Source organism: Cyprinus carpio, chromosome A6 (assembly GCF_018340385.1).
Source record: "Cyprinus carpio isolate SPL01 chromosome A6, ASM1834038v1, whole genome shotgun sequence".
NCBI lineage: Eukaryota > Metazoa > Chordata > Actinopteri > Cypriniformes > Cyprinidae > Cyprinus > Cyprinus carpio.
In genome coordinates, this window is record NC_056577.1 from 25,032,429 (window position 1) to 25,045,043 (window position 12,615).

Here is a 12,615-nt window from a genome sequence, read left to right on the forward strand (position 1 = left end):
CAAACTCTGAAATTGTTGTAGAAGTGGCAAGTCTACAGGAACATGCTTTTTTTTTTTTAAATAAATATTGTATGTCCAGAACTGTCAGTAAGATTTTAATTTCAAATACAGTAATTGCTGTTCTTTTGAACTTTATCAATCTTGAAAAAAAGCATCATGGTTTTTACAAAACTATTAAGCATCTCAACAACGATAATAATAAGAAATGCTTCTTGAGCACCAAATCAGCATATTAGAATGATTTCTGAAGGATCATGCGACACTGAAGACTGGAGTAATAACTGCTAAAAACTCAGCTTGCCATCACAGAGATAAATTTATATTGTAAAACATTTAAGTAGAAAACAGTTATCTGTAATTTTTGTAATATTACAACAGTTGTAATATTTTATATTACTTAATGTACTTTGGTCAAATAAATGCACCCTCGGTGGTCATAACAGACTTCTTTCAAAAACATTGAAGAAAGTCTTACCAAGCCCAAACTAAGAGTAGTGTAATTGTCTGTCTGTCTATCTATCTAGTGTGTATATATATATATATATATATATATATATATATATATATATATATATATATATATATATATATATATATATATATATATATATATATATATATATATATATATATATATATATATTAATACTGTAGAAAATGTCCCAAAATGCATGACGAATTATTGAAGACGAAACTATCTTTATGGCAATGGTAAGGGAAGTTTGTTTAAATTAAAAATCATATTACATAAAGCAGCTAGAGGGACCTTTTACCGCAAATCCACAATCTGGGACAAAAGGCCTATAGGGGCATATAATTTAGGGGCATTTGTCATTATATGCAAACACTTTGAAATATAAAATTATTTTGTATGATTTAAGTACTTACTTCAAAATAACCCCTTGGGCAAATAGTGTAGACATTTTCTGTTTATTTAATCACTTTGGCATTTTATTACTCATAAAATTTACTGCTTTAAGAAACCAAACTGTGAACAAAATTTGTACATGCATAATTCACAAATGAATCTACATTGTAATCGGCACTTTACAAATTAAAATCACAAGACAACCATTCCCCTCCATTCCCCAGAATACAGTGTTTAGCATTGCAAACTTTCCGCTATTTCATCCTCTGCCAGTGTTTGGGTGGCCTTTTTGGCCAGAGTGTGTATGAAGGCCTACAGCCTTTAACCCAGTTGTAGACTAAAGAAGAGCACCATCACTGGCTTTTCATTTTTGAGAATGATAAACAGTTTCAAACTTACTTTAAAAACTCTACCAGACAAAACAATCATGATTTAATCCCAGATTTAGTTTTTTTTCCCACTTAACATGGCTGCATATAACTTTAATCTCCTATGGTCATGCAAATTAGGTGGCAGTTCAAATGTAGAATTTTCATTGACTGTTAATGTATCAACTACACTGTTAATTATTTACATTAATAAATCACATTAAGATACCTCAGTTAAACAGCAGTACAGTATATAACTGACAGTCTGTCATGCCTGACCGCAATCATGTCTAACGTCATTCTCTAACAATTTTAATCCAAGAATTCAAAATTCAACCTGCTTTCATCTTTCACCTAGCTGTTTAATATTTGCCTGGATGCTTCAGAAAAATCTTTAAAGTAAAAACAAGCTGCTGTCACCAACCCATTTCAACCAGCAATCATTTTCAATAATTTGACTCTTGATTTGAATAGAGCATTTATTAAAACATTAACCACTGGCCTTTCTAGTGCATCAGTTCTAAAAATGTACATAAGCTTGAATGACCTATCGATATTACCTTAAATTAAGCATTTTACTAAAAATATAGATTGTAGAATATAGAATATAGACTGAACATCTAAGCAGATTTAAGTAGCAAAATATGAATTTTCTTGGCGAATCTATTTTCTTGAATCTATTACAAATGTTGTAATATTTGTAATACAAAACCCCCAACATAATTTACTTTCTGTAACACTTTCTCAAAAAATCAGCACTCGACTACAGGCACAAAACAGCAAAGTGTTACATGACTGACCCACAGAAACCTAAAAAAAGTGTTGCTATTATAAAATACTGTTACACCCTAACATTTGATTGAAATGAACCAAACGTCCCTTGTACTTCTTTTACAAGGCACAAAGTCTGTCATAGCGAGCTGCTCTGGTTAGTCTCTCTTACTGAAAATAACACATTATCCAACATTTTCTAATCATATACCAACTGTAATGAACATTGGTCCATCCAAAATGGGGTTGGTCCACTGCCTCATGATAATATATATATATATATATATATATATATATATATATATATATATATATATTTTTTTTTTTTTGCTATTTGTCACAGGGTTTCTTTTTGTCTCTCTGATGTCAAAGGTAGATCACTTGCTGGAGTGCAAAGGATACGCAGTCTCTAAAAAAGGTTAAAGCATATAGTTGCAAGTTCAGTGCTTTGAACATGGCTTCTTTTTACATTTACATGTAATTAAGTGTTCTTTACGGTTAAATCATGCATGGAATTACCTGTTTCAATGTACCAGGAGTGATTAGGACAACATAGATCATCCATATTGGAACCATCAATGTTGAGGAGAGGGTGAACCAGCAGCCAACCGCATAACCCCACCACGGGTATTCAGATGTGTTGTTAAACTTTAGAGGAGTGAATTTGACCAAAGAGAAGGCGAATGTGCCCTAAAGAAGCAAAGACGTGTATTCAATTATTGTTGAATGCATAATAAAGAGCTCTGATGTTCTTCCATAAAATTATTACTTTGGTGGAAACTGCAATTTTCTGCCTAATATGAAAATACCACCATGAATCAGAGTAAATCACATACTTACTATACACACAATTGGAGTGACGTATTTCCAACAGTATTTCATTAATGTCAAAGGACGATAACCGATCATGTCAACAATATTTTCATACAGACGATCAGCACCTGAAAACCCAGAGAGATTGGAATCAGAGGTCTTAAAGGAGGTTATACACAAAACAATAAGGAGGAAGTGACCAAGGAAATTACCTGCACATTAAAAGACGCCTCACCAGTTGTGTGCTCTTTTCTTATTGTTTATGACACATGACATGACCAAACTTTACTATAAACACAATGCTGAAATATGGTGGTGGCTTTGCTTGAAAATCATAGCTAACAACACAAAAACTGCAGGTTTTAAATAAAGGTGACTGTAGCACCACTAGTGTCCTTGAAGAAGGCACTTAATGCTCCAATTACCCTAGTAAAGTTGTTCCTGAATAGTATAACTGTATAGTATGGTGGCTGAATAGCATATCAGAAAAGTTATGCTATCTTTGATGATGATCAAATACTGGAGTAGAACATTATAATATTAGTTGTGCAAGGCAGACAAGTTTATACATCATGTTTTTAAGTGTCGATTCAGTATTATCACTCACCATAAAACCAGCCAATACATACTGACTGTGCAATGGCAAAAAGGAGGAGGGTCATTCCACTGCAGGAATAGTAATCAAATAACTGGAAGATATACAGGCCACCCTATTGAACCGATGCAAAAAAAGATCACACTGATCAGTGCTCAAATCTCATATTTTTACATTGGTCATTAGGTGATCTAACTTAGACCATTAAGAACAAAATAAACCCACGGTAATGACTAAATAATGAATATAATCACCTCTGTTACCATCAGGAGGCCAACGAGGAAGCAGCACACACAAATGAGGAGGAGGAAGAGTTTACGACGGTGTCCTTGAAGGAAGAAACTGGAGTTCATGTCTGTTATGGCTGTCATGAGAGACTCCAAAGCCACAAACTGAAAAAGATAAAGAGGTGTAGTTACAGTGTTTTAATGTAGTACTACCCTGAAAAAATGACATAACATATTTACTGTTAGTATACTGCATGCACAAAAGTCATGAACCAAGGGTACTTTTTAACACGATACTGTGTGTAATTAAGTTTTCTGTAGTATATGAAATATCTGCTATGTTAAACGACTTCATCTGGGCAGTAGTTAATAAAAACCTAACGGAAAATTTTCACACAGTCAAACACATTATTTACTTGATAGATGATGTGCCCTCACCTCACTGTCAAGCCCCAGCAGAATAATCATGAGGAAGAAACATATGGACCACAGCTGAGACAGAGGCATCATAGATACAGCTCGAGGATATGCAATGAAGGCCAAACCAGGACCTGGCAAAACAAGTGATTTGAGACTTAATGTGTAGGAAATGACAAAGGACATGACTCAAAGGAGCTGCTGTTGTTACCTGACTCTGCTACCGTTGAGATATCAACCCCCTGTTCAAAGGCCATGAAGCCCAAAACTGAAAAGATGGCAAAGCCACTTACAAAGCTGGTTCCACTGTTCAGCAGGCACAGGTAAACACAATCTCTATAAGCCGAAAGACAAAGCATGCTGTCAAAACCCATCATAGTAAATGCATAATGTACTTGTGATATTGAATCCTGCATATACTGTATACAGGTAAGAACATCTGTTGCCTCCACACACGTTTCTAAACATACATTTATGGATTTCAATGTAAATTTAATTGAATATGGTTTCTCGTGACATAGGTTCGCTCACTTGTAGCAGTTGTTGTTGTATTTATTGTAGCTTCCCAAAGCTGTAAGGCACCCAATGCAGAGAGCGTAAGAGTAAAATATTTGTGTTCCAGCATCCATCCACACCTAAAGGTGAGAGAAAGCAAACAACTACTGTTGTTCACAACTACTGACCAATCCATTATGTATTTAGCAATACATGACACATGAAGGATCTGGTCTGGTTCCACTCAGAAACATCCATGTTTTCGATCCAACTGGATGCATCATCATATTAAAGAAATAGACTATTCACCAGTAAACCTGTTATTAATTTATTCCTAAACTGAAAATGAAAAAGTTGCAAAATAAGCAAGTTAACTGAGTAACATTAGACTGGTCGTGTGATCTCAACATTGCCACAACTGTGAAAGGGAAAATAGTTTTTCCAGGTTACTGATTTGACTGGTCTGATGGTCATGTGAGTGTACATCACTGTAAACAAAAGTTATGACCAAAGTACTATTCATTTCTTTTCCAAGTGAAAAAATGCTTAATCATCTTCTACCATCACCACTTATACAGATGTGAGATTTGTTTACCTGTGGGTCTGCAAGGCGTGCTGGGTTTGGGTAGAGGTAGAAGTTGATGCCATCGATGGCTCCAGGCAACGTAATACCTCGAATCAGAAGCACCAGCAGCATAACATATGGAAATGTAGCAGTGAAATATACAACCTGAAAAATAAAGACAAGGACACTCCCGTTTTGAGATCCAGCATTCCTGATTTACAGTAAATCTATATAAACACTATCAACAGGACTGTGTCAATATCCATGACAAACAGCCCATGTGAGAACTGAGGTAACGTGCAGTCATATGTCATCTGTATTAGATATACAACTTCACTGAGCTTATATATATATATATATATATATATATATATATATATATATATATATATATATATATATATATATATATATATATATATATAAAAATTATATCTGATAAAATTCTTTTTAAAATTGCCTTTTCAATTGGTTCTCACCTTGCCTGTGGACTTCACTCCCTTCCACACACAGAAGTAGCAAATGATCCAGGCCAGTAGAAGACACAGAGCCAGCTCCCATCTCAAACTGCCCAGCTCATTCACACTTCCAGTTATATTCAATACTCGCCTCCTACAAAATACATTCTCTGTAATTCTCATAATTTTATTTACAAATTCATGTATCAACAATAATGACACTTGAAAGTTATGCTTGCATTATGGCATTTCAACAGATTATACTTGCACTTTAAATTATTATAAATCAGATTTTAATATGGCCCCCTCAAGAAGGACATTTTGCGCACCATAGTAAAAAATTAAAGCAGAGCATAACTGGAAAGTTTTATATTCACTACTTAAAAGGACTTCTCTATGACCTTTAAGGTTTAAATAATTTAGTTATTACTTGCTTAAAATTTGTTAAGTTAATAATTATATAAATGTTTAATTAATTAATTAATTAATTAATAATTATAAACAGCAAAATAAATAAAAATAATAACAATAATACGAAAAAGTAACTAATTATGTTATTTTGTGAGTAATTACACACACACATATATATATATGTATATATATATATATATATATATATATATATATATATATATATGTATATATATATATATATACACACACACACACACACACACACACACACACACACACACACACACACACACACACACACACACACACACACACAAACACACACACACACACACACACACACACATATATATATACATATAACCAAATCTTCAATTCTGATAATAATAATAATAAACTTTTGGGTATTTTATAAACTTACTCCCAAAATTCTTTAACAGGTGATGATGCATTCTCCATAAAGCTCAGGTTTCTTGTCCCTCGCATTTGGTCAAACTCAACACAGTTCTCTGTAAGGTTGAAAGAAAAAATAGTTTCTACAAAACATGATCTACTGAAAATGAAAAAGACTATTTTTCAAAATAACTAGTTTTATAACATACCTGAATTCCACCAGTTCCTGCAGCTAGCCCATGGTAGTTCACCACTAAAAGAAGAGAAGAGATAGAAGAAAGCCCAGGCCAAAATGATGATGTAGTAGGCACTGGAATAGAAGACGACCACTTGACTCCCATAACCCAGACCTAAAAAAAAAAAAAAAATAAGCCAAAACAATTCACCCCTTTTTGGATGTTTCTTTTGCTGATAGAAACAGATCAGCCTTTTAATACCAGTTTGTGTTTGATGTTTAGCTTAAATGTGTTGGAGAGTTTCATATTACATACTGTTATACAAGTTAAATAATTATTTATTTAATAATAATGAATTTTTATGAATTATCTTTGAATTTACACATATAAAGTGGGGAAGTCATGGCCTAATGTTTAAAGAGTTTGACTCCTAACCCTAAGGTTGTGGGTTCGAGTCTCGGGCCGGCAACACCACGACTGAGGTGCCTTGAGCAAGGCACCGAACCCCCAACTGCTCCCCGCCGCAGCATAAATGGCTGCCCACTGCTCTGGGTGTGTGTGTGTTCACTGCTGTGTGTGTGCACTTTGAATGTGTTAAATGCAGAGCACAAATTCTGAGTATGGGTCACCATACTTGGCTGTATGTCATGTCACTTTATATAATATATTTGAATATGAAACACTAACCAATTTCTAACTATTGCTCGACATTACGAATCACAAACTTATTAAACAATTATTTATGGGGGATTTATTTTAGTATTTGGGAATAAGATAGGAAGGTGAAAGGCAGGTGTGGAGGCTGAGAGCAAAGAGCTTTTCAACCTCATTTGAATAAACAGTAAAAGCATGTTTTTACATATTTTTGAAGCTTAACTTTTTCAGCCTCCTTTGAATGAACAGTAGAAACGTGCTTTTTACATATTTTTTATGGAAATATGGATCCAAGTAGTAAAATAGTATACAATAGTATTATATTTTTGATACCTAAAAACCCAAAGGCTCTGGAAAACTACTAAAAACTGGGAAATTCAATAAGAAGCAGCAACCTTAATATTTCAAATTCTGCACATAAACAGGAAGCGTCTCACATTTCTGACCACTATTGGCCACTACTTCTGTTTACTAGACCACTACAACTATCTAATTTTAACATACTATGGTTGACACAAAAGCATTTACTCCATTGTACATTAACAATGACATTAAAGGTGAATAATGAAATCTCACCTTCAAATAGTGGGCAGATCTTCCTCCAACAGGTAACAGTCCCTTGGCTGGTGTACTGACCCAAAGCAGTCTCCATAAGAAAAAGAGGAATGCCGCAGGCAAACAGAAAGACCACATATGGAATGAAAAACACTCCTAAAAAAGTGGTGAAAATGAAATTAAAATGATAAAATGAATTGGTAAAATGAAAAATGAAATGGTAAAAATGAATTTTGAATAGAGCTCACACACAGTAACACTGTACAAATATATACAAACCTCCTCCATTCTTGTAACACAGATATGGAAATCTCCACACATTTCCCAAACCAATGATTTGGCCAGCAACAGCTAAGATAAACTCCACTTTACTGGACCACTGGCCTCTTGCTGGGGTTTTAATGCCTGTGTCAATTCTTTCTGAATCTGAATAAGCCAGTTTAAACTGCAAATCTGGATCATGCTGCATTTCCATGTCACTACAAATAAAGCAAACATCTGTCAAAACATTGATGGCAGAGAAGCACAAACAAAATTTAGAACAGACGAGTGATTAAAACATGTAAAGGTCAAAAACAGCAATGAGTCTTTGTTCAGTACCAACCATCTGGTTGTTCCACAGGGTTCCCACACTTTCATGAACACCAGATGCAAGGACATTTTAAAGCACCATTTATTTTATATCAAGCACCTATCAAATTCACACCCCATCATATGTAGCATCATGAAAGACCTCTTGCCAGTTACATTTACATTAAAAAAAATTCAGAGTAATGATGTTTTGAATGTGTAGTTGAATGTGTGTTTTGAGCATTCATGTTCATAGGAATTTAATGAAAAAAATTAAACAAATAAAGTCATTACTGGTAATGTTCAAATACAATTTCTCAATTATTGATAAAAAATATATTTTCTTGCATCAAACTGGTTTTTGCTGTAGTTCTTGTACAATATTTAAATTTGAAAGAATTTCTCAATTTTTTAATTAGTAAAAAGTGGTTAAATGTTGCAATAATATGATAAAATCTGTTAACATTAAAAATATGCACATTCACTCAATAGAGATATACTCATTAATAAATCAACTGAAGTCAGTTGTTTTGCAAATTACTTTTTATTTATATTGACCTCACCTAGAGGAATGCAGCTGCTCAAAACTTCAATATTTTTTTTAATTATTTCTTGAACATTTTAAACCGTGTGTGAAAATCTGCAAAAAAAAAAAAAAATAATAATAATAAATAAATAAAAAAATAAAATAAAAAAATAGGACTTTCCATTTGCTTTTCACTAAGATGTTTTTCCCAAACTTAACCATAGCTTTCAATAACTGCCCAAAACCATCCCAAATATCAAAACTCAAAATAGGATATTTCCATACCTAAAATACATATTTTACAGCCACTGTTATATACACTGATCATAAAAACAGCTCAAAGGTTTTCTCCCAGTGGCCCTTCTTCACAAAACTTCACATCTAGCACAGTTTTATCATAAGTAGAATGCTAAATTTTTCAATACAAGCATTTCAGTCAAAAGTAATTTATGCAGTATTTCAAACCTTTCACCCAGGGGGGAAATAAACCCACAGCAACAGTTTTAAAAGCAGCCCAATTCTTTGGAAAAAAACAAGGACTTGACAACCCTGCATCCAACACAAGCTGCAGGAGTCAGATTTGACTGGGTTGAGAGAGATGACTGACAATGCTGGAGGATTTGCTGCTCAACAGATCCTGAGCTCATTGACAAATATCTGATCTTGTAAGATGTGCTCCCTTTACACAGAATGCGACTGGTCACGAAATCGTGAAAGTGAACAGCGAGCGCTCATTCAAATGCGTTTTTTAACACCTCACATATTAATAGAGGCTCCCTGATGTGCGAAAATTATATACAATATTACAATGTTTACTGGAGCGGGCGATAGTGGTCAGAAATTCAGCGGGAGCGGGGTTAAGAAAACAGTCCTGCGCAGGGCTCTAGGCTACCCTTTTTCACGCTACCCTATCTTCATCCACAGTCATTAGCGCTGTTTCATTCTGTCTTTGACTGCAGGACAATTTTTGAAATATAGCACCATAAACAAAATTAATTTCTAATTTAATTCAAGCACTTTCAAGGACCTGTTTGTTTTCAAGTACTTTCCAGGCCTTGAATCCATATGTCTGAAATTCAAGTACTTTCAAGAAGCATGGGAACCCTGAGTTATTATTGCTTTCAAATAATGACATTCAAATTTAAACTCAAATTCAAAATGTAAAGTTTCCAGTTATTCAAAGCAGCGTGATAGACATGAACCACACTTTTGTGGTTGATCTTTATTTTTTTGTTTCTCCCTTTTATAATTCACACCTGTATTTAAATGCATTTGTTACTATTTGACTATGTAAAAACAGATTCTTCAGTTACTTTCAAAGACTGTATCATCCTTATTTAATAGAAACTTAATGTTGGTCCAGACATAAACAGATCCTGTACATATATCAAATCTAAAAATATTTTTTATTGTTTTGAAGTCTTGAGTGGTAATGTTCTCAATAATAATTTGTTGGTATAATTAAAAAAAAAAACTAATTCATTTATTTATTTTTTTTATTAAATGTAGATGGCAATGAGTACATGTTATTTACGCAACTCCTCACAGCTGAAATAATCTTGTGTCCCCAAAACAGGAGGCACTGCAGGGTGCTCACATTCCCTTCTCCTGCCCTCATTTTTTGTACTGTGACCCTTATAATATGTGAAAAAAATTAAACTGGCCGCTACATTTTCTTAATGACCCCATTGACACCTGGGGGCCAGTAAAGATACTCCAGGGGGTCCTTGGAGAAGTTATATTAAACAAAAAGAACATTTTCAAGAAATTCTCAAGACATTTCTCACTGTTAACTAACTTTTGAAATAAACAACTGTTAAGCTAATATAATGTCGCATTAGTAGTTAATGATCTTCAAGTTATGATAAAGTAATGCTTTCTTTATACTGCCAAATTTTCATGCAGATGAAATGTTAATGGTGAAAAATGGTGGAAAAAGACAAGAAGAGTCCTGACAGCCAGTAATAAACACATATGGCATAATATCATTGCGTTTGCAACTTCTCTACCTAAATCCAAAAATACATTAAAGATGCAATTTAAACAAACAAACAACAACAACAAAAAACCTTCTATGAACAGTCTTTTGTCTTTTTTATATATTTTTAGGTAGTGTAACTGTCTGGACATTGTAAAAAAAAAAAAGTCTCAAAAGGTTGTTATGTTGGTAGTTGGCTTATTATTTCTTTAAGAAAATAAACAACAAAATTTTGTTTTAAAATATTACTTTAAAAAAGTCTGCCAAGTTAAAGTCAGAAACACCATTTTTTTGTCATGTGACAAAAGAGGATCCCTTCAGACTCTCAGGACTGTGTGTCAAGGTAATTTATTATTATTATTATTATTATTATTATTACACCGTGTCTACACAGGACGCAACAGTTGTCCTGTCGCACTGCGGACGCGACAAAGCGATCGTCATAAATAGAACGCAGCAGCAATTTGCTGTCGGGAATTTGTCACGCCGCGCCGCATCCAGTGTAGACAACATAGGTTCTATTGTATATTGTCGCGTCGAGCGCGTCCGGTGAAGAAACGGTGTTAGATAACGTTAGGTCAAATGGAACAACATTAAGAAAATATCTTCTTGTGCGTGACTAAAATTTTAAAATAAATATAAAAAAATCATGATATTTATAAAACATATTTTTTCCTTTTAAATATATTTTGATAATTCGAATAAAACATGATAGGAACGGGAAACGGGAAACATGATAGGTAAAAATTGATAGCCTGAATGCACTGTAAGTCGCTTTGGATAAAAGCGTCTGCTAAATGCATACATTTAATTTAATTTAATAAAAAAAAAAAAAAAAAACTCAAATATTTCAGAATTTTTGAGAAAATTTTTAGAAAATGATAAACTGTTTTTTTTTAGAAAATTTATGAAACCAACATGAATACAAATATTACATTGCTGTGAGCTTGGCACTTGTGTGTTAAACTACATTTTAAAACGATATCTCCTTTTCATCTTGAAAATTCTTATTAACCATTGACTCATACAATATTTTAATTTTATTTTATTGTGACAGGTGGCATGTTAACTAGAGTGAGGCAGGTAAAAATAATAATAATAATAATAATAATAATAATAATAATAATAATAAAAAAAGTCATACTTTTTTTTTTTATTAAATAACCTGCCTGTACATGCTTAATTATAACCACAAACAGCACTTGATGCAACCCTGACGCACGCACTATTTACCGTCAAGGAGCAGAGACAGTATTGTCCCTGATGATCTGAATATAGAGAAGGAGGATACTCACTCAGTTATTACTGCGCTTGTGTTCATGCCCTTTGGCCTACATTCAGCAGCCGAACACTGGTGCAGTTTAAGCCCACGCTGAGGAGGAGACGCCGGGTGCAAAGTGAAACACTTCTAAAAACAAAACCCAAACAGAAAACAGTTCAACTACGCAGGTAACCTCAGTGCTCAATTGAATCTATTCAATAAATAAGAAAGTACTGAAAACAATGCAGACCGATAACTAAAAGCTATAGAGCTGTTACCTGATGCAGACGACGATCGGTCAAAAGTTCAGGAAGTCTGCCGCATTTACCTTGACCATGAAGTTAGGCTTAATTCAGTGTGATTCGGTTGTTATAATACAGCCGCTGAAGCCCACCCCTCTCATACTCTCCACCTCTCGTAAGGGCAAACGAGTCCATACAGACAGAGAGCGTAGAAGCACATGTGTGTGTTTGTATTTGAGCGTGTGTGTCTTAACTCAAGGCGGGGCTTA

General features: G+C 33.9%; 1 protein-coding gene across 1 annotated transcript; it reads right to left on the bottom strand.

The window, feature by feature from the left end:
- Positions 1-911: 911 nt before the first annotated feature.
- On the bottom strand, positions 912-12,550 carry LOC109091319 (sodium- and chloride-dependent GABA transporter 2-like). Its single transcript, XM_042758668.1, has 16 exons — positions 12,383-12,550; positions 12,139-12,251; positions 8,049-8,248; positions 7,791-7,925; positions 6,594-6,734; positions 6,413-6,500; positions 5,599-5,731; positions 5,150-5,284; positions 4,591-4,694; positions 4,271-4,395; positions 4,081-4,193; positions 3,670-3,807; positions 3,428-3,530; positions 2,848-2,948; positions 2,527-2,697; positions 912-2,416 (listed from the first exon to the last, which is right to left on the bottom strand). Exons 2-16 carry the CDS (start codon positions 12,162-12,164, stop codon positions 2,345-2,347), a joined length of 1,785 nt encoding a protein of 594 aa, XP_042614602.1. The 5' UTR covers positions 12,165-12,251; positions 12,383-12,550; the 3' UTR covers positions 912-2,344.
- Between the last annotated feature and the right edge of the window lie 65 nt (positions 12,551-12,615).

What these genes read in the sequence shown, in the direction of transcription:
- LOC109091319 (XM_042758668.1), bottom strand. Translation starts at nt 12,164, where the DNA reads ATGAACACAAGCGCAGTAATAACTGA. An exon ending in CAGGAACTGGTGGAATTCAG is followed by an intron (nt 6,501 to 6,593) that starts GTATGTTATAAA and finishes TCAACCTTACAG; the next exon opens with AGAACTGTGTTGAGTTTGAC. An exon ending in CTCAACGGTAGCAGAGTCAG is followed by an intron (nt 4,194 to 4,270) that starts GTAACAACAGCA and finishes TTGTTTTGCCAG; the next exon opens with GTCCTGGTTTGGCCTTCATT.